The 19,915-nt window shown below is 52.9% G+C and overlaps 1 protein-coding gene across 41 annotated transcripts in view; it reads right to left on the bottom strand.

The window, feature by feature from the left end:
* Window positions 1-19,915, bottom strand: part of SCRIB (scribble planar cell polarity protein) — a 101,686-nt gene that overhangs the window by 17,693 nt on the left and 64,078 nt on the right. For 11 of the 41 annotated variants that reach the window (XM_085574045.1, XM_031504127.3, XM_085574046.1 and 8 more), the window contains 11 exons: window positions 19,711-19,767; window positions 16,361-16,417; window positions 15,571-15,654; window positions 11,206-11,592; window positions 9,707-9,775; window positions 7,561-7,611; window positions 6,476-6,517; window positions 5,543-5,671; window positions 3,327-3,440; window positions 1,730-1,777; window positions 1,262-1,427 (listed from right to left, as the gene is read on the bottom strand). In XM_085574045.1, coding sequence (XP_085430171.1) covers window positions 1,262-1,427; window positions 1,730-1,777; window positions 3,327-3,440; window positions 5,543-5,671; window positions 6,476-6,517; window positions 7,561-7,611; window positions 9,707-9,775; window positions 11,206-11,592; window positions 15,571-15,654; window positions 16,361-16,417; window positions 19,711-19,767 — 1,204 coding nt within the window. The remainder of the gene's footprint in view (window positions 1-1,261; window positions 1,428-1,729; window positions 1,778-3,326; window positions 3,441-5,542; window positions 5,672-6,475; window positions 6,518-7,560; window positions 7,612-9,706; window positions 9,776-11,205; window positions 11,593-15,570; window positions 15,655-16,360; window positions 16,418-19,710; window positions 19,768-19,915) is intronic. The other 30 variants (XM_085574049.1, XM_085574038.1, XM_085574055.1 and 27 more) reach the window with 20 other exon arrangements.

The following is a 19,915-nucleotide window of genomic DNA, read 5'->3' as shown; positions in this document are numbered from 1 at the left end:
CTCTCTGGGCAGGTATCCTGCAGGTTACCAGTGCCCAGGGGTGTTCCTCAGGCCTCAGGAAAATCTAGGCAAGATTTTTATTAATAATTTTATCTGGCTGCAGGAGCTGAATGCTCCCGAGTAACACTCTGCTGCTGATGCCAAACTGGGAGGTGCTGGTGACTCTCTCAAGGGCCATGAAACCTTACAGGAGGGTCCAGACAGGCTGGAACACTGCAACCATTAATGGCATGAAACTGAACCAGAGCAAATGCCAGGTCTAGGTAGGATTTGGAGAGTGGCTGGAGAGCTCAGTAAAAATGCTTTTTTCCACTTCACATTGTTCCTTATCATCTCCTAAAGCAACTGTGGGTTGGACTCGGTGATCTTTAAGGTCTCTTCCAACCTAGTCATTCTGTGAATTCTGTGAACTCTCAAGCAAGAGCAAATTACCACAAAAAGGAGAGCAGCAATATAGCTCCTAGTGCAACCCTAACACAGCACCGTGAGCTCTGAGAGGTCTGAGCTCTGCTGCCAGTCCTGCGTGAGGGTGCCACTCACCTGGCAGCTGGCACTGACCCACTGTCTGCAGTGGCTTTAGGAGGTCACTCAAGTGTTTGCCAGCTGCAGGCACGGAGCTGCTGGAGGGAGCCCAGAGCAGGGACACCGGGATGCTCTGGGGGCTGAACCCCTCTGCTCTGGAGAGAGAGCTCTGTGAGAGCTGAACTGCTCAGCTTGGAGAAGAGGAGGCTGCAGGAAGAACTCACTGCAGCCCTGCAGCACCCAGAGGGGCTCCAAGAGACCTGGAGAGGGGCTGTGGACACCACCTGGAGTGACCACACAGTGGGGATGGCTTCCCCCTGCCAGAGGGCAGGGATGGGTGGGATTTGGGAAGGAACCCTGCCCAAGGAGGGTGGTGGCACGGGTTGCCCAGAGCAGCTGTGGCTGCCCCATCCTTGGAAGTGTTCCAGGCCAGACTGAATGGGGCTTGGAGCCACTGGTCTAAGGTAAGGTGTCCTTGCCCATGGCAGGGGTGGCACTGAGTGGGTTAAAAGTCCCTCCAACCCAAACCATTCTGTGATTCCATAATACAGGACACTTGAAACTACAGCACTTCCACCAACCCAGAAAGTATCACTGCAGCATCCACAGAATTCTTCAGCATTCACTTACTTCAAATTATCCCCAGGCCTTAAAATAACCACCCATGGGCTTCTGGAAGTGCTGCATTTCTGTGGGAAATGAGTCAACAGGACAAAGCTCTGCACGTGTTCCTACATACCCTCCTCCTCTTTCATTTTCTTCAGGTCATCCTCCCCCACCAAGGACACACGCTTGGGAGGCTTGTCCAGGTGCTGCTGCTTCACCTCAATCTCAAAATACTTCTGCCTTTCACGGAAGGACCTTTGCTCAGGGCTGTGCTGTCCCCCAGGGCTGTGTGCGGCCACCTGCAAGAGCCACACCGCTGCCCATGGGCCACCTAGCCACATCACGGGCCACCTAGTCACACTGCCACCCACACAGCCACACCTAACCACACACAGCCACCCACACTGCTGCCCACGGGCCACCTACACGGGCCACCCAGCCACAGCACTGCCCATGGGCCATGGGCACCCTCCCCATGCCACCCCAACCCGTGCTCTGCCAGCTCTGCCCCATGCCCTCCTCCCCAGCCCTCCCACACCAGAACCCCCTCTCCCCATCCACACCTCCTGACTCCCATCTTTCTTCCAGTCCCAGAACTCACCTCCGAGGCCAGTTTGGTGTTTTCTGTGCTGCTCTGCCCAGACAATTCCTAAGAACAGAGAGAAAAAAGCATATTCTAAAAGGAGAGATTCCAGCCATGTGCCCCAAGGCCAGAGGAGCTGACAGAGGTCCCCAGACTGTCTCAGAATTCACACAGATTTAACAAGGTTTACCAATCGTCAGGAATGAGGGTTAAACAGAACCAGGTGTGACAACTTCAGAAAGGGCAGAAACTGAAAGATGTGGGAAACACGCAGCAACCAGGAGCAGGGGCTGAGCCAGGGCTGGAGGGGGTTCACAGGAGCTGGCAGGAGCCCATTCACACTTTGTTTACAGCAAAGACAAAACCACCCAAAATTTACTCTGAAGAAGCAAAGATGCCATCAGAAAGAATGAAATCTGTATTTACTGCAACGCATAACAGAATATTGGATGAAGAGAACTACAGGGGGAGGAAACTGATCCACAAAAATCTGTCTGTTAACCAGGAACCATAGGGGTAAACTGAGAACTGCAAACCAGTTATGGAAAAGAAGGAAGTTTTACAATAAGATAAACTTGAAATGACCCACAAAGAGAGAGCAAGGAGATGATCTCTGGCTTTATCCAAATACACTCCAAAAACAAACTCAGAATTCAGAACTTAAGTGGATCTGCCTGAGCAACCTCCTACTGCTCTGGAGATGGTTGACCAATGCTCTTAGGTCCATGGTGGGATTCTTGGGTGTGTCCTGAGCTGGACCTGATGATCCTTGTGGGTCCCTTCCAACTCAGGATGTTCCAGGATTCTCAGATTCTAACAGCCAAGGCTGCCCTGTTTTGCAGGGGGAACTGAGGCAATGACCTCCAAGGCTTCAGCTAGCCTGGACTGTTCCAGGATTCATCTAGATGGCAGGGGAAATGAGGAGTCACAATGAAGACCAAAATCTATTCAAAAATATGTCAGCACAGGTTTAGCTGGGCCCTGGAGTCTGGAATTTCAGAGTTCCTTTGCATGGTTGTACATCAGTATCCCAATGTCCAGGGAGAACGACAATGTGTGAGACTCCATGAGCTTCCAGGACCTGACACAGACAGGACCCTGCCAGGATGAACATCTGCACCACCAACACACTCCAACAGGACCTGACACACTCAGGACCCTGCCAGGATGAATACCTGCACCATGAACGCTCTCCAAGAGGACCTGACACAGACAGGACCCTGCAGGATGAACATGTACACCATGAACACACTCCAAGAGGACCTGACACACTCAGGATGCTGCCAGGATGAATATCTGCACCACCAACACACTCCAAGAGGACCTGACACAGACAGGACCCTGCCAGGATGAACATCTGCACCACCAACACACTCCAAGGGGACCTGACACAGACAGGACCCTGCCAGGATGAACATGTACACCATGAACACTCCCACAGGACTCACAGGACCTGACACAGACAGGACCCTGCAGGATGAACATCTGCACCACGAACACTCCCACAGGACTCCCAGGATCCCACCGTGTCCCTCCTGTACAGCAGCTGTCTCTGGAGCACACACATCCCTTCTGGCCTGCTCAGCCCCGTGCTGGTGCCACCAGCAGTGGTTACCTGTGTCCCCAGCAGGGGCTGGGACAGGGGCACTGCTGCAAAGGTCTTGTAGGCCTGCTTGACGTTGATGGGCACCTCGTCAGGGGAGGGTGGTGACGGCGGTGATGGCTTTGGCTGCAGGGACACACAGGAGGCAAAGATGAGCACAGGTGGGGTGGAAAAGCACACACAGCCCAACGCTTGGCCTGCAGAGCCTGGTGAGTGGGATGTGAAAGGAATAGGTCAGGGAGCACGTAAGGAAAGGCTGCTGCTGAGCCCTGGGCAGGACCACCAGGAGCAGAGCACTGCACAGACACTGTACACAGCAGCATGAGGGTCACAGCCCATTCTGTTCCATGGGTGCTGAGGGAATGGCACTTTTGGTGGCACAGATCTTCAGTGACCTGATGGGAACATTGTGACAGACCCTCTGGCCAAGGGCACACTGCTGTCCCAGCCCTTGAGGATTTCCACCCAATTCAACCAGCAAGTGCCAACCTGAATCAGGGTTTTTTGGGCTAGAACAGGACAGCTACACATTGACTTCTATTTACGGCTGAACAAGAGTCCCTCTAGTGGAAGGTGTCCCTGTCTTTAAGGTCCCTCTCAACCCAAAGCACCCTGCGATTCCAGGATCTGAGATGTGGAGATCTGCCTTTGATCTCAAATTATCCTTTTGCAGAATTACACTTACTGGGAAACATCTGCTGGGGTCTGAAGGGACCTTTCTACTGCTGGTCACTGTCTTTGCTGGTCCCTTCCTCACCCACCTTCCCTGTGACCCCTCCTGCAGCACTGGGGTGACCTGCTCAAAGCACCACAGAAATGGAAGGGGTGGGGGGCAATGGCACCACAGCCTTCCTTTTCCTGGAAAGTAAATCCCCTTTAGCTGCTCATGCCTCCAACCCTCCGGCTGCACTAAACCAGTGCCTTCTGGTTTTCCTTGGTCCTGGACTGGGGCTAAACAATGCTGTTTGATGATGCTCTGTTTTATCTATTCGAGCTTGGTCTTAGAGGCTCTCATAGACAAACATTATACCCTTGATAGCTCAGCTACCTCGGGTGGCATAAAAGTAGCAGGATGGCTCTTGTGACAGTTTTGGAAACAAAGAAGTTTTATTAAAAGCCAAAATAAAAAAGCTCTTTACAGAGTAAAACCGAGTTAGGGCAAGAGGTTTTTGCCCCCACTAAAACACTTCACAAAAGCCATTACTTCTTTTGTTCTCTTCTTTTTATAGTAAATTACTTATGCAAAACGTTTTAGCTTCTGTCCAATTAACTATCCTTAAGTTTAAAGTGAAGTCTTAAAAGTCCTATAAAGTGTCTTTTAACCAAATTAAAGAGAAAAACTTCTAAGCTTTTTTCCTTTTTAAAGAAACTAAAAGTAACTTATTTACTCCATAAACAAAAGGAACATTCCTTCAATGCTTCTGCATGGGCTAAAGGACAGCACAGTGAGACCAGAAGAGTCTGTGAAATGTGACCTGTGCACAGGTGCCATGGACTCTGTACAGCTGTTTGCTGCAAATCAGGTCTCTGCTTTGGTATCACACTGTACCAGCTCCAGCAGGGAGAGAAGGGCTGGATTCATGGAACCTCAGCCAGCATGGTTTGTGTGGGAAGGGACTGAAAGCCCATCCAGTCCCTCTCCCCTGTCATGGGCAGGGACATCTTCCACTATTCCTTCCACTTTTAATTTGAAGGGACACAGGTCTTCCATCATGACAAAGACCAAAACACCTGAATTTTTCTCTCCTATCAACAAACAGTCCCAGGAAAACAAACCTTTCAAAACAAATCATTTGCAAACCATAAAACCCATCAGCAGGATGGTATCAGCTTTTGCTCCAAGGTGCCAGACATAAACCCAGGTTCTGTAACATTTATGTCTCCACAGAACTCAACATCTCACAAATATGGCTCTAAACCTGTATCTGCTCTGGGGATTTTGGCCACAAAAGCTTCAGCAGTGCTGCCTCCTGGGACAGGGCCATGGAGAAGTGGGGCAGCTGAGGAGGCCCAGAGAAGTAAGAGGGATGCAGTGACCTGGCCATGCTTGTGAGGAGTATGGATCCCTCTTGGGGAGCCCAGACTGGTGCATGGACAGCAGCAGCCTCAGCCCAGGCACGTGGTCCCCAAACCAGAGTGAGCTCTGGGAGGGCTCCTGCCCCACAACATGGCACTGCAGCCACCTGGGGCAGACACAGGGCTTTGGGGAGGGAAACCTGGCCACTTACAGAGCTGTGGGTCCTGAAGCAGGGCTGGGGCTGCTGGAAGGGGTTGGGGCTGTCCCCCTCCTCGGCCCTGTGTGCCACAGCAGCGCTTGGTCGCACGCGGGAGAGAGGCTGAATGACGCCAGGCTTGGTCTGCTCGTGCCAGTGCCCAGGACAGTGAGGAAGGCAGAGCAGGACAAGGGGCAGGGAGAAAGAGAAGAGAAATGAGCAGTTAGGGCAGTGAGGTGTCTGCCATGCAGCTGAATAAACAAATCCATGCAAATCCGTGCACCCCCACTTCTCTCCTCAGCTGTGCTGCCTGCTCCAGCTGCAGGACTGGCAGGGAGAGCTCTTGGAGCCAACACCAGAAGCGACTCAGCCAAGGAAGGGTTACACAGGACCAGTGGACTGCAGATAAGGCCAGGACTAAAGGAAGCACCTGCCGTATCAGCAGCAGCTACAAGGGTTTGCAGGGTATGGTAGGAGTGACCAAGCTCGGAAAATGTGAGCACCAGGGATGGAAGGAGGGAAACATCAGCCTGGAATGGGAATTGGCAGAAACTGTGGATGGAAGTGAACCAGATTGAGTCTGACAAGAAATGCAGTTACTGCAGCAGAGGCAAGAGGCTAAAACTTCTCCTAGATGTCACCATCACTGCTGGATGTTGTGTGAAAGTGAACAAAGCACCTGCAACTAGAGAGAGTGGCAGCAGGAACTGGGTAAGTCAGCAAAACCTGCAGGAGGGGAAGCTGCGAGGGGAAACAGGAATAAAAGCTGCAAAAACAGGCTGGGTTTTCAGATGGACCATATTTAAGACCTGATGCATTTGTACAAACTTGAGGCATATTGGAGGACTGGAGGAGATAGAATAGGAGCCAACAGGGGGAAGAAACAAGCTCCATGTGCTGGGGATGCACAGGGACACCACAGTCAGGTCTCATGGCAGCTGTACTCACTGATTTACTGTCATCCTGCGATGTAATGAAATTAATGGAAGCCTGCAAACAGAAATACAGGGGTAAATCTGGAGTCTGAAAGCCTTTAGTTTCCCCCCTGCCCCACTTCCCACCCTGTGTGGGGAGCTCCAGGTCCCACAGAACCCCTACCCCCCAGGACCTGCCTCTTCAAGGGAGGAGAGGCCAGAGCCCACCTGCATGAGCCTCTCCCAGCCCCTGTGCTGTGTGAGGAGGCCCTCACAACCCTCTGCCCGTCTCCAAACTCTGACCCCAACTCTGGCACAGTCCTGGCCCGTGGGCACAGCCCCTGCTCCTGGTCCCTGGGCACATCTCCAGGTCCTGGCCCACAGTCACAGTCCCTACTCCTGTCTCCTGCTAACATCCCCAGACCCTGGTCCCTGGGCACATTCCCTGGGCGTATCCCCTGCTCTGGCTCGTGGCACATTCCTTGGGCACCTCCCCACCCTCCACATTTGCCCCAGCCCGAGCAAAGCTGTCCCCTGCAGCTCCTCCCCAAGCACTCATGGGTGTCACCACAGCAACAGCTGGCAGGGAGCAGCCCCTCGTGCCTTGGGTGCCACCGGGGTGCTGCTCCCTCGGGAGAGCCCCAGGGGATGCCAGGCCCCCGAGGGGATGCCAGGCACCTGTGTGGATGCCAAGCTCCCGTGAGGATCCCATGGGGATGCCAAGCTCCCGTGAGGATCCCGTGGGGATGCCAAGCTCCCATGAGGATGCTGGGCCCCTGTGGGGATGCCAGGTCCCTCGTGTGGATCCTGTGGGGATGCCAGGTCCCCATGGGGATGCCAGGCCCCCATGGGGATGCCATGGGGATGCCAGGCCACCATGGGGATCCCGTGAGGATGCCAGACCCTCCGTGGGGATCCTGAGCTCCCGTGGGGATGCCAGGTCCCCGTGGGGATGCCACGGGGGTGCCAGGCCCCCGTGGGGATGCCAGGCACCCGTGGGGATGCCATGGGGATGCCAGGCCCCCGTGGGGATGCCAGGCACCCGTGGGGCCAGCGCAGAGCAGCGGGCAGCAGGAGGAGCAGCGGGCAGAGCGCACACCGCACACCAGCAGCACTTACAAAGCGCGTCTCCCTGCCGGCCAGGTGAGGGGCCCGGGGGGCTGCGGGCACCTGTAGGGACGGGCATCAGCAGGGGAGAGAACGGGAGAGAAAATGGAGAGACTGGGTTTTCCACGGGAGAGGAGCAGAGAGGCTGCAGTGGCCGCAGCTGGTGGGTCCCCAGCACGGGGGAGCCCCCTGCCCTGCCTAGCACACACAGACCCACCACAGGCACCTCCTGCCTCCCCCACCCCTGGGCATGGCTCCAGGCCAGGCACAACCCCCACAACGCCCACTCAGGACAAAGGATTCCATTTCCCTCAAGGAAGTCTCTGAAATAAGCCAATCCGTTCTGCCTGGACTACAAGATGTTGAAACAAAAGAACAAACATTAAAAAATAGATGGAGCCAGAGAGTAAGAGACAAAATTCCTCAGAACTTCTGCTCTGGAGCAACAACCTGAAAGTCAAGACTCCTGAATCCCTAGAACAGGAAAGATGTGGGACTGCTCAGCCTGGAGAAGAGAAACCTGCAGGGAGACCTTAGAGCCCATTTTACTGCCTTAAAGGGCTCCAAGAGAGCTGGGGAGGGACCTTGGACAAGAGCCTGGAGGGACAGGACAGGGGGGAATGGCTTCCCATGGCCAGAGGTAGGGTTAGATGAGATTTTGGGAAGAAATGTTTTCCTTCAAGAGTGGGGAGGCACTGACACAGGTTGCCCAGAGAAGCTGTGGCTGCCCCATCCCTGCAAGTGTCCAAGGCCAGGCTGGACAGGGCTTGGAGCACCCTGGGACAGTGGAAAGTGCCCCTGCCCATGGCAGGGGGCTGGAATAAAATTGTCTTGAAGGTCCCTTCCCACCCAAACCATCCTGGGATTCTGTGAAAACTGATCTCAAAGAAATAAAGAAAATTGGCACTTGTGCTAAAAGGAAAACTTACAAATAACACAGCTGCTGTTAGAAATGTAAATAGGGAAACACAGCTGGAACCAAGTGCATTGGAATAGCTCAGCAATAGACTGTCTTCTAATTGTGCTAGGTTCCTGATGAGCACTCAATTGTAAATGATCCAAAACTGAGGGAGATGTGGGACAGGCTGAGAAGGAACAGAGGCTGTACTGAAGTGCTGCTCCTACTGCTTCCTGCAGGGCCTGACCCTGCTCTTCAGTCTGTCGCAGCAGCCACCTCACCCCCAGTGATTGTTCACCTCCAGAGCTCCTGTCCAGCTCCAAGAGCTGAAATGGGTCACTGAAGAGCAGGGAAGTGCCAGAGCTGTGGGGAGAGCAGCTGGAGAACAGCTGGACTCCAAAAGGAACCAACAGACCCCAAATGACCAAGGACACAGAACAAAGAACAACTGGCAATTCATTCCAGCCCCCAGTATAAAACCCAGTAATGGGCAATGATTGTAAAGGGAAAATTTAAAAATCTCTTTTAAGTTTATTTAACCTCAAAAGGCTCAACTGAGCTGTGACACCTCCTGCCATGGGATGGACAGGGAGATCAAAGGCTCAGATATTGCAAAGTTCAGAGAGAAATAAGGAATATGAATGTCAAGGGATAAGAGGTAATGTTTATAAAGAAAAAATAATCAGAAATTACAAAAACAAATACACTTCCCAATGCAGAGGGAAAGCCTCTAGCAAGGATCTGCAGCAAATCACTCTCTGAGGGCAGGGTCACCCAGAACTGGCTGCAGCAGGATCCTTCCACCTCCTGCCCAGCAGCTCTGGGTCACCTCCAGGCTCACAAAAAGAACCAGGCACCCTCTGCAAGCCTGGGCAGCCCTGCTTTAGAGACCCAAATCCTGACTCCTCCATTTCTTACCACATATCAGTTGCCAGAATTAAAGAATCTCTGTACAAGGCACTGGTTCAAAAAGACCATTCCAAAAAAACTCACAACTATACGTTGCAGCCCCTTCTCATCACCCTGCAATTAAGCTGCCCCTCAGAGCTCATTTTTGACCAGCTAATTACCCTTCTGGCTCTCCAGGACATTCTGAAGGAGGGAGCTGTTTGCTTGTTCTCTGGCTGCCTTCTGTGATGGATCCCCTCCACCCTGACAGGGTCACTCCAGGATGGAAATTGCCCTCAGCTCCCTCTGTCCTTTACCCCTGGAAGTGCCTCCCTGCCTTTCCCATATCACCTGTCCTGGGGGCAGTCTCACCTGCAGATTACTGGGAGAATAGGGGGATTCACGCCTGGAATTTCCTGTCCCAGACTCGCCCACAGGAGCCTGAAAGAGAGAAGACAAAGCTGAAGACAAAGCTCGAGTGTTACTCTACAGCTGGAGGAGGTCTGTACAGCCCAGGGGCTGGGACACCCTGCGCATCCAGGGAGCAAGGCTAGCAGGGCCCAACAGCAGCTGACACATGCCAAAAAGCACCAGAAACAACCAGGGAATGACGTTAGACACTTCGATCACATCCCAGCAGATCACATCCCAGTGCCCTGCGAGGCCAGCTGGATCAGGTTACAGCATCTGCACGTTCCAGGAATGCTCTTCCCTGACTCCCACAGCACTCACAGGCAGGGTCAAGCTCCAGGCAACCTCCTGTGCATAGACACTGAGCAAAGAAAACCATTCCTGGCTACAGGGAGCTCCTGGCTCCCAATGCAATCTCTGGCACTGAGCAAAGAAAGCCATTCCTGGCTGCAGGGAGACAGGGCTCTCTTCTGGCTCCCAGAGCAACCTCTGGCACTGGGGCTCAGCTGCCCCAGCAGCTGAACAGAGAGCAGTGTCCAGGAACCACCTGCACTCCTATTGCAGCACGACGAATGCCGTAAGGCAGAGGCAGGTCATTTGGGATTTAGGGAACTATTTAGGCAATCCTACTGCTCCCAGTCACTAATACCACAGCCACACACATGGTCAGTTGAATCAAGTCAGTATTTTGATGCACCAAGCCTGAAATGACTGAAGTTTATACTGGAGCACAGATTCCAGATACCTTGCTCTGAGCTCACCTGGCTAGACACTTGAGATATTCCTAGCAAGGAAGTAAACCACCTCCAAGATCACTACAGCTGAGGATTGGGTCTGTTGACTGGTCAGTTTATCTGCTGTGTATGGGGCTGTTTATGTGGGGCTGCTTTGATTTTCAGACCACCCAAAAGGCCTAAGAAGGAAAAAGGGGAGAGCAACGCGGTGTTCACCTGGAGGGTGGAATCTTTGGGTCTAGTCCCTGCTCCACCACAGGTTCCCTGTGCAAGAGCAGGAATGCCAAATACAGATTTCCCAGAACAGAAAGCAAAGTTCTTCCCTGAAATTCCCAAGTCTTGATCTACTGAATGGTGCCACCTGGGAGGAGCGGCTCCTGGGCTGTGGATCTGCTGCATTTTCCAGATGCCTGAGAAAGGCTGTGCTCAGGCTCAGGGATAGAAGTGTGGCACCAGCACTGATCTCCAGCAGTCCTGCCAGCTGCTTGCTGCCAGACCCTGAGTGACAGCAGGGAGGTCACAGATGCCATCCTGTCCCTCAGCAATGCAGCATCCCCATCACCAGGGTGTGTTAGTGACTGGAGGATGACACGGTGACCCTGAGGACCGTGGCACAGGATGAGGGCACACGGGGCGGGGAACCGGCCCTCGGGCACCGTGCTGCCCGCTGCCGGGGTTTAGTAGGGTGCAGTGGTCAGTGCATGCCATACACTACAAGCTGCTTGCCTTGGAGTACAGGCTGGTCTTCAGCACGCCCCCCCTGCCATAGCCCAGGGGAGGCCCCCCCAGGCTGGCCGTGCCCGCGGCCTTACCCCTGCGGTTGGCCACCACAAAGGGGTTCTCACTGAAGGGGATGGGCTGCGAGTCGATCAAACACTCTGGCGTCTCTGGCAGCTGCTCCTGGGACAAGGGACACCCCTCGGGGTCCTGCTGGTCTCCCCGGGGCTGCTCTGCCCCGCTCATGTGCTGCTGGGGGGGCACAGGGAGCTGAGGGGGCCCGGCCGTGCCTGCTGCCGGGTCTGGGGACGCTTCCTGGCCGTGCCACGCTGTGGGTGGGGACAGCATGGCGCAGTCACCCTCCATGCCGGATCTGGGCTTAGAGCACTCAACAGGCTGAGAGGAAACAGAAGGATGGGAGAGAAATAAGGAGAACAGAGTAAAGAAGAGGAGGGAGAAAATACAGAGTAGCTGCTGAAGGACAGGGGAGAGAATTCCAGCGCTAAAGCCCACACAGCATCCCAACCCTCTCTCCTACTCTGCCACCAGTCTGTGACCCTCAGTGTCACTCCTGGGAGAGGACCTTGCTGTGCACACATACCAGGGAACTGCCAGGCTGCACTCCTCCAACTCACACAGCTTCCTGCAGCTGCTCCTCAGCCAAATCCACTTCTGACACCTGTACAAGCACATGCTCCCCCCGCTCACCTCAGCACAAAGAACCACACTGCTGGGGTTGGAAGGCATCTCTGGAGATACTCCAAGTTCACTGAGCCCCACCACCTATGGCCCAGCCTCTGCTGTCACCCCAGTGCTGCCACAGTCACACCCACCCACCCATGCACTCCCATCACACCTGCGCATGTGAACATACTTTAGGGGCCCCGCTGCTCACAACACATCCCAAACAGCAGAGCTCAGTGAGCACAGACCCTTTGGGTGGCTCTTGCTGATGACAGGACTGAGGCAGCCCCAGCTCTGTCCTGGCTCAATGCACACAGCCCCAGCAAAGCCCTGACCCTTCCCCTTAATGCCACAGAAGAGAGTTTGTTACCCCAGCCAGAGCCTTCCTCAGGGGAGCAGTGACAGCCAGAGAGCAAGGACCAAAGCTTCCATCTGAGTGCCTCCAGGGAGAAGAAAGACCTCTCCTGCTCAGACCAAATTCTTCAGTTCTTGTGTCATGGCAGTGGTCACCAAAATAGCTCTCAGGGGTGGGCCGGTGACTACAATGGCAGCTGGGAGGCTCAGGAATTTCAGAGGCCCTCCCCTAACCCCCAGCCCAACCTCTGTGGTTGGCAGAGCCCTGGCTCATATCGTGTTTCCTCACCAGCAAAGCCTGTGCTACCCTGAGACATTCTGCTGTGTGGTTTTTCAGTGTAAGAACCCTACTTTTTTAACCCCTTTTCCCCAGAGTGCCATCATGCTGATGGTTGATGGGCAGCCCCAGTCCCTGTTTTGTTCTTGGGCCTGACTGAACCTGGGCTGGGTCTGTGTCTCCCTGTAAGCTCCAGCTCCTGCTGTAGCATGTCCTAGTGAGGGATTCTTCGCTCCCCGGCCTCACCGGGGCGATTCCTGTCAGACAAGCCACAATTTCTATTTTGGGGAAGCAAAAATTTGGGCAATGCAGTGAGCTTTCCCAGCTTGCAGACAGAACAGACAGGTGCTACCCTGCATCCTTGCTGGCACTGAAAGAAATCCGATCTTAAATCTGTGAACAAGTGAAAAAAAGGAATCAATGGCAAGAAACTGAAGAGAAATAGATTCAGAACAGAAAGTACAGGTTGCTAATTAACTAATCATGGTGACCTGGTATGGAGATGTGCCAAGTCTTCTCCATTTCTCACAGCCCAGAAAGCAAAACTAGACTTAAATGTTTTGCTGTGATCAGTCCCTCTGGGTCTGGCTCACATTCCTGTTCAATGCAGAAGACAGAGACTGTAGCAGCTCTTTGACTTCAGTAAGGGAAATGTCAGAGTCACAGAATCTCAGGATGGTTTGGGTGGGAAGGAGCCCAAAAGTTCATATTGTTCCACCCCCTGCAATGGCAGGGACACCTTCCACTGGACCAGGCTGCTCCAAGTCCCATCCAACCTGGCCTTAGACACTGCCAGGGATGGGGCAGCCACAGCTTCTCTCCAGAGGCTGCAATGCACTGGGTGCACGGCCAGAGAGCATCCCCATGCTGCTTCCAGTGGGAATTTTCAGTTTGGCCTTTAACAGTGGACAAAGACAATGGGCCTCTCGTCAGCCTTTGTTAAATCCTGCTCACAAAGGGTTCCAGATGCAGCAGCACAGATGGGTTCAAGACAGACAACCACTGCTCCCTTCTCTGGCGGCTGTTCTGGGGGAATCCTCCAACCAACTCCATCCACAGCTACAGTGGTCAGTGGAGAGACCTACACCTCCTGTTCCACAGTGGACAGATAGACCTGCACCTCCTCCTGCTCCACAGCAAGAACAGCTCCCTACAGATCCTTGTGTGGCACAGGGAGGACAGAAACAGCTCCCTGCAGTTCTCTCACAGGGAGTAAAAGACAGTAAGGCAGTACAGGCAGTAATGCAGGAGTGAAAGACACCCAGTCACTGTTTAGAGGAGAATGCCTGTGGTGAGAACTGGCCTGGAGACAGGAAGAAGGAGAAAACCATGATGGGAACAGGGCAAGAGCACCAGGCATCTGAGGAGGCTGTCCAGAGACAGACATCTGTCACTGACCCACCTGCTCCTCCACTGGCTGGACTGACCCTGATTGAGTTCATCCAGTGGCCACCTAACGGGCCAGGGCAGCTCCTGAAGGACCACCTGAACCTCCCTGTCCCCAGATCCAGGCAGAAGTACTTTTCAAACCAAAGCAAAGACAGGGCTGGCGACAGCTGGACCAGCACCAGACCCTTGGAGCCCTCCCTGCAATGGGACATTTATAGAAGCACCCACCACCCCAGTGTGCCCAACCCCACATTCCCGTGCCTGGCGTTCCCAGGCTGACACCCCTGCCAGGCACAGCCCCAAAGCTGCTCTGCTCTGGACAACATTGAGCTGTCCTGCATGGAGCCAGCTGCTGCCTGGGGCTGACTCTCCCCCTCTTCCAGCTCCTGAGTTATTCTCAGAGCTGCTAAAAATAAACCTTTTCCTGATACTGCTTTCTTGGGTGACCAGCAAGAGGGAAAAACCCAAAGCTGGGAAGTGTGGGAACAAAAGGAGGCAGAGCTGGAGCCAAAGCAGAGCTGTTACTGAAGAAAGGCCTGGAGCAGCAGAGGAAAGAGAACAGGAGAGGAGACTTGTCTGCATGGAATGAGATGGAGGCAGAAAGGGTAAAAGGATCCTGAAACACCAGAATGGGAATGCAGAATGGGATGATGACAGCAAAGAGAGATCTTGCTGCAACAGGAGGAAAGGAGGAAGACTAAGGATGTGTGAAGGAGCAAGCAGAAACCCAGTCAAATGGGATGCAGGAAAGATAAAAGAGAGAAAAGATGGAGAGGTGAGATTTTAAACAACACAGGAGAGAGGTAAGTCTGTAATCTGTGAAGTTTGTGAAATCTGGAATTTCTCTTGGCCACTGCAAGTGAGGGACTGCCAGGCAGGGCACAGGACAGAAATGTCCAGGGCAGGAGTCACAACACAGAACAGGATACACGAGCTACAGAGCTCAGCCACAACACACAACCACAGCCATGTCACCTCTGCAGGCTTTAACAGAACCTCAGCACAGCTGGGGGTGGAAGGAACCCTGAGACCAGCCAGTCCCACCCCCTGCCATGGTCAGGGACATTTCCACTAGAGCACCAGGGGTAGACACTCCCATTGCACAGATAGCTCCAAGCACTGTCCAACCTGGCCCTAAACTTCTTCAATTTTTAGTAGAAAATTTCAGTTTCAGCACCCTCATCCCTCCCCTTTCCTAAACACCATCCCACAATGTATTTACAACCGAGCTGTGCACACAACACTGTCATCCCTGTGTCAGGAAGGATCTTTCTCTCCCTCCTTGGCAGCTCTCTGGAGCCTCTTCCTTCCACAACAAATCCCTGCACTCACCCACCACACATCCCCTTCTCTCCCACCAGGCTGCTCTTTCTTGTTCCCAACTCCGCTTTTTGCAGCTTGTCAAACTTTGCCACTTCCCTTCCCAAAAGGCAAAGCTGCCTGGCTCTTGCTCTCTTCATTCTCTTATTCCCATCTTTATTTTGCAGCTATTGGTTCAGTGCCTGAGCCCCCCACAGTTCTGCTGCCCAGTTTTCCTTTGTCATTTCCCACACCATGGCACAGGTGGAGGGCAGGTCATGGAAGGACCATGGCCTCCCCTGTTGGGAATCACATCTCCACAGCCCCTCACCCCCCTCCACGGCCCCCCAGGACCCCCAGCCCCCACTCACAGCACGGTTGCCTCTCTGCAGGCCACTGCTGGGCAGCGCTGCCAGGGTCCGGTAATCCAGGCGCAGGGGTTCGCTGGGGACATTCTGGAGAGGGTGAAAAAGCCACAAAAACCAGGAACAGGTCAGGCCCAAAGTCAACTAAATCAATGAGAAAGGGCAGTGAAAAGGGAACCACCCCAGTAATAACCCAGGTCTTATCTCCAAACTCATCAGAGTTCCCACTGCCTGGAAAAAGAGCTGGAATTGTTCAAAACACAGCCACATGAACTTGTGGCAGGAGCCAGGCTTGAGAAACCCCACAGAGAACATGGCAGCGTGCACCCTTGGCCACCCACCACTGCTCAGATCCCTCCACTCACTCCTCCTGCGCCATGCCCACCTCCTGATGGAGCAGAGAATGTGCCACACCTACCTGTTTGCTCCAACAGCACCTGGAATGACTGGACCTGGACACATGTAAGAATGCAAGTCTGCAACTCCTCTAAATTCCTTTTTCCAACCTTAACTCACTCTCACTGTACAACTTTGTTCCATTTTGTTTCCCACATAGTGCCTTTCTAACCCTAAAGAGAAACCAGGGTTTCTAATCCAGCCCGTTTTCCTCAATTCCTTACATAATTAAATCTTCAGTTCTGATCTCTTCTCTAATCCCCAAAGCCACATCCCCTTCACGGAGGGAGTGGAGAACACAAGCTTTGGGAAACAAACTCTTTTTGGGGACTTCTCCAGCCTTCCAGTCTAGCTGCATACCTTTTCTGGGCTTCTCCAGCCCTTCCCCTGCACTGCTCACCTCTGCTTCCTCCTCAAGCTGCTGCGTGGCTGCCTCCCGCTCCCTACGCATCCGCTCCTTCCGTGGGACAGACAGAGCCAGAGCAGAGAGACAAGAGAGAGGCAGAGAGGTCACACACGCTGGGCAGGTCTGCTGAGGGGACACAGGGGCAGTGCTAGCAGCAGGACAGGGGGAGCAGCAACCCAGCAGCAACACTGGGACTGCAAAAGGAAGAGCTGGGATTGGGCACTGCTACTGCCAGAAGAAAGGACAGGGACAGAACAAGATATGAGTGCCACAGGTGAGAGGGAGAGCAAGTGTCCCCAGGACTCAGCAGGGACAATGCTGGGGAAAGTAAGAGAGATACTGTGCCCTCAAGCATAACCACACCAAGGGAGAGGAGGAGTTTGCTCACTGCTGGAAGAGACACCTTGATGGAGCACAGACAGGACAGGCTGGAAGGGAATGGGAAAACAAATCCACAGAGCACAGGCCTTGTGGCTTATAGCACCACATACATACAAAGGGACAGAAAGCACAAGGTCAGCTCAGCACCAGCTGTCAGCCTGGGGTCACTCAGCACTGCAGGGCCATTAGAGAGTGGCCAGTGACTAATCCCAAAATCCCCAGACTGCCAGAGGAAGGGAACAGTGCAGGACTTGTCCTAAGGACTGATTCTGGGCACTGACATTACTGTGACTTGTCACCTGGCAGCTCTGGGCAGAGCACAACAGCATTCTTCCCTTCTCTTATCTATGGAATCCTCCCAGCTGCTCTCCCCAGGCTGGAGCCAGATGGTCCAGAAGTCCTGACCCTGGGAGGATGGGAGGTGGAAGGCAGCTCAGAGGGATCTGGAAATTCTGCTGAGCACCTGGGCCCTTTTCTTTAACAGGCTCCATGTACTGCAGATTCCTACTGCTCCACATCACCCCGTGAGCTCTACGCAAGGATACACAGCCTGAGAAGTCACCAGTACTCTGGAGGATCACAACTCCCCAAAGGATATCAAGGGATATTTAAGGTAAAGTTTATTCTGAATCAGGTTATGCTTGTTTTCACCGAGAGTCCTCTGTGGGGTGAGGGTTCCAGGTGACACTGATCTGGTGTGTGACTCTTCTCTGAGGTCGTATTTCAAGGAGTGACAGGAGCACCAGTCAGCCCAGATGGAGCTGAGGATCCAAATTCCCACAAATTTGTGGCTCCAAATTCTGCTCCAAATCCATCTCTGACAATAGCTGGATTAAGACTAGAAAAATAACTACAGCCACAGAGGCAGGAGAGAACACCAGGAATCAACCCACAGAGACTCAGAGTTACTGACACTTCTACTAGAAACTGAATTGTCAGAGAACTGGAGGCAAGCAGCGTCAGCAGTGAATGGGTTTGAAAACTTCTACCACTAGTAGAGCAAAGGCATAATTCCTCCCAGTTATTCAGTTCACAGCTTGCTGTGGGCTGGAGGCACATTTGGTCTCTATTGCTCTTGTGCAAGAATGAACATGAAACACTGAAGGACAATAAAAACGTTCCAAAAATGGTGACAGAAATTACCAGGGATCTGGCACTGGGACAGGAACTTCCTTCAGTATTCCAGTAGCCACCACGGAGTGCTGGCTCCATCACTGGGATAAATTTAATCATCAAAACCAGTTTTAGAGACATAATCCCAGAGTCAAGGTTTAGGAGGCCCAGCAGAAAAACATGTCTTTGCTCAGGGGCCTCAGGATCCCAGGAGGTCCAGGGAGCCTGGAGCATCCACTGCTAACTCCTCCTGCCACACCAAGGGAAGGGGCCACCAAAACATATCAGTGTTTTTTAAAATGAGATATGGCCAAGGCTACTTCACCAATCATAAAGGCTTCTTTGGGTTTTTTTTTGACCCAAGTATTTTTAAGTAATTTCAGTATAAATTTTGGCAAAGTCTTTCTCTACCTGAGCCTGGACAAATGGCACTTGCTCAGCTCCAGCAGCATAATTTGGGGCCACACTTGCTATATTCACAGGTGTTGGGAATGCTGATACTGACCCACAGTACCTGAACTCTCCTGGAATGTATTTCAATCCATATATCCATATTCAAATCCATAGACTGCCCACATTAAAACTGGCAGGAACATCCTTTGCTCAGACAGAAACACAATGAAATCAGGTTTGCTGAAACCACATCAGACCACACTGAGTTCCTTCCCAGGCAAGGAATGAGACATTTTAAAGGAAAAACCTAAATCTGATCTGAACTGCCTTTGCTCTGGGCTGAACCAAGAGAATTACTGAGGCCCCCTCCTTCCCAAATTAGTCAGGATAGTTTGAATAGGAAGAGACCTTCCAGGGTCATCCTGTCTAGCTCCTGCAATGGGATGTCTTCAATTGGATCAGGCTGATGATCATTCTGTAAGATCATTCCACGTCCATCCAGAACCTCACCCTGCTCTTGTGGGACAGCAAATGTGGACAAGCTCAGGAATTGCATCTGCAGAGAGAACCCAGGGAAACTTCAGGTGTATCTGAGCCCAAAACCTGACAGAACACCTGAAAAATGTACTCACACCTCTGCCAGAAGAGCAGATTCCCCACTGACAACACCGAAGAATTCCATTTTCCCTCTTCTTCCAGTGACTCTGACTGGATAAATTACTGTCTTAAGAGAGATGCCTGGAAACTCTTAAGTCCTCAACAGGCTTGAGTCTGCTGATCTATTTCTGTGAAATTGTGTTTCTGTACAAGGCTGAGCCAGTGAGCAGAGACAAAAACTGTCACAGCAAAGCAGAGAAATGACCATGTGAACTGAGGAGCACAAAGCCATAACTGATCAACAGCATCACTTCTCCACTCAGGGCAGCTTGGAGTTGTGTATTCTCATCTTTACTCACAAAACCTCTGTCAGTCACAGGGTGCTGGACAGAAAAAACTGATTAAATTTGGGACTTCCAAGCTCATTGGCCATTTTTCTTGAAGCTGCAGCTCAGCCAGGAGGTACCAGCAAGTAACAAGGGTGAGCTTTGTGAATACGACAGGAACATCACCAGAGAGGTAAACAGGGAGGTACAGCACAGCCTAAGAGCAGCCAGGGCAACAGAGCAGTAACTACAGAGAGGGAATGCCCAGAGCTCCACCCCATGGCACTGACACCAGGAGAGAGATCCAGAGCTCCCCATGGCACTGACAGCAGGACAGAGATCCAGAGCTCCCCATGGCACTGACAGAAGGACAGAGATCCAGAGCTCCCCATGGCACTGACACCAGGGCAGAGCTCTGGAGCTCCCTGTGGCACTACAGTGGAGCAGAGATAACCTGTGACACCTTCCTTGGGACTCACAGGCTTGGCACAGCCACTGCCACAAACAGATTCTGCTACACAAATGATCTCTCACCACTTTCTCCATTTCTTCTCTCTCCCACTGAGTGGCTTCTGTCACCATTTCCATCTCCTAGGAGAGAGCAGAGTTAGAGGCACCTCACCCAGTGCTCTCTCCACACCTGCAGCATCTAGAACCTCATGAGGGTGTCACAGTCCCATCCTAGCGTGTTCCTGGTCCACGTGCTGAGCCCTGCTGATCTCATGCCAGGCCCAGTGCA

The sequence above is a fragment of the Lonchura striata genome, chromosome 2 (genome assembly GCF_050655825.1).
Source record: "Lonchura striata isolate lonStrDom1 chromosome 2, ASM5065582v1, whole genome shotgun sequence".
Classification (NCBI taxonomy): Eukaryota; Metazoa; Chordata; class Aves; order Passeriformes; family Estrildidae; genus Lonchura; species Lonchura striata.
Note: the sequence above shows the minus strand (reverse complement) of the source record. Positions and strands in the feature narration are given on the sequence as shown.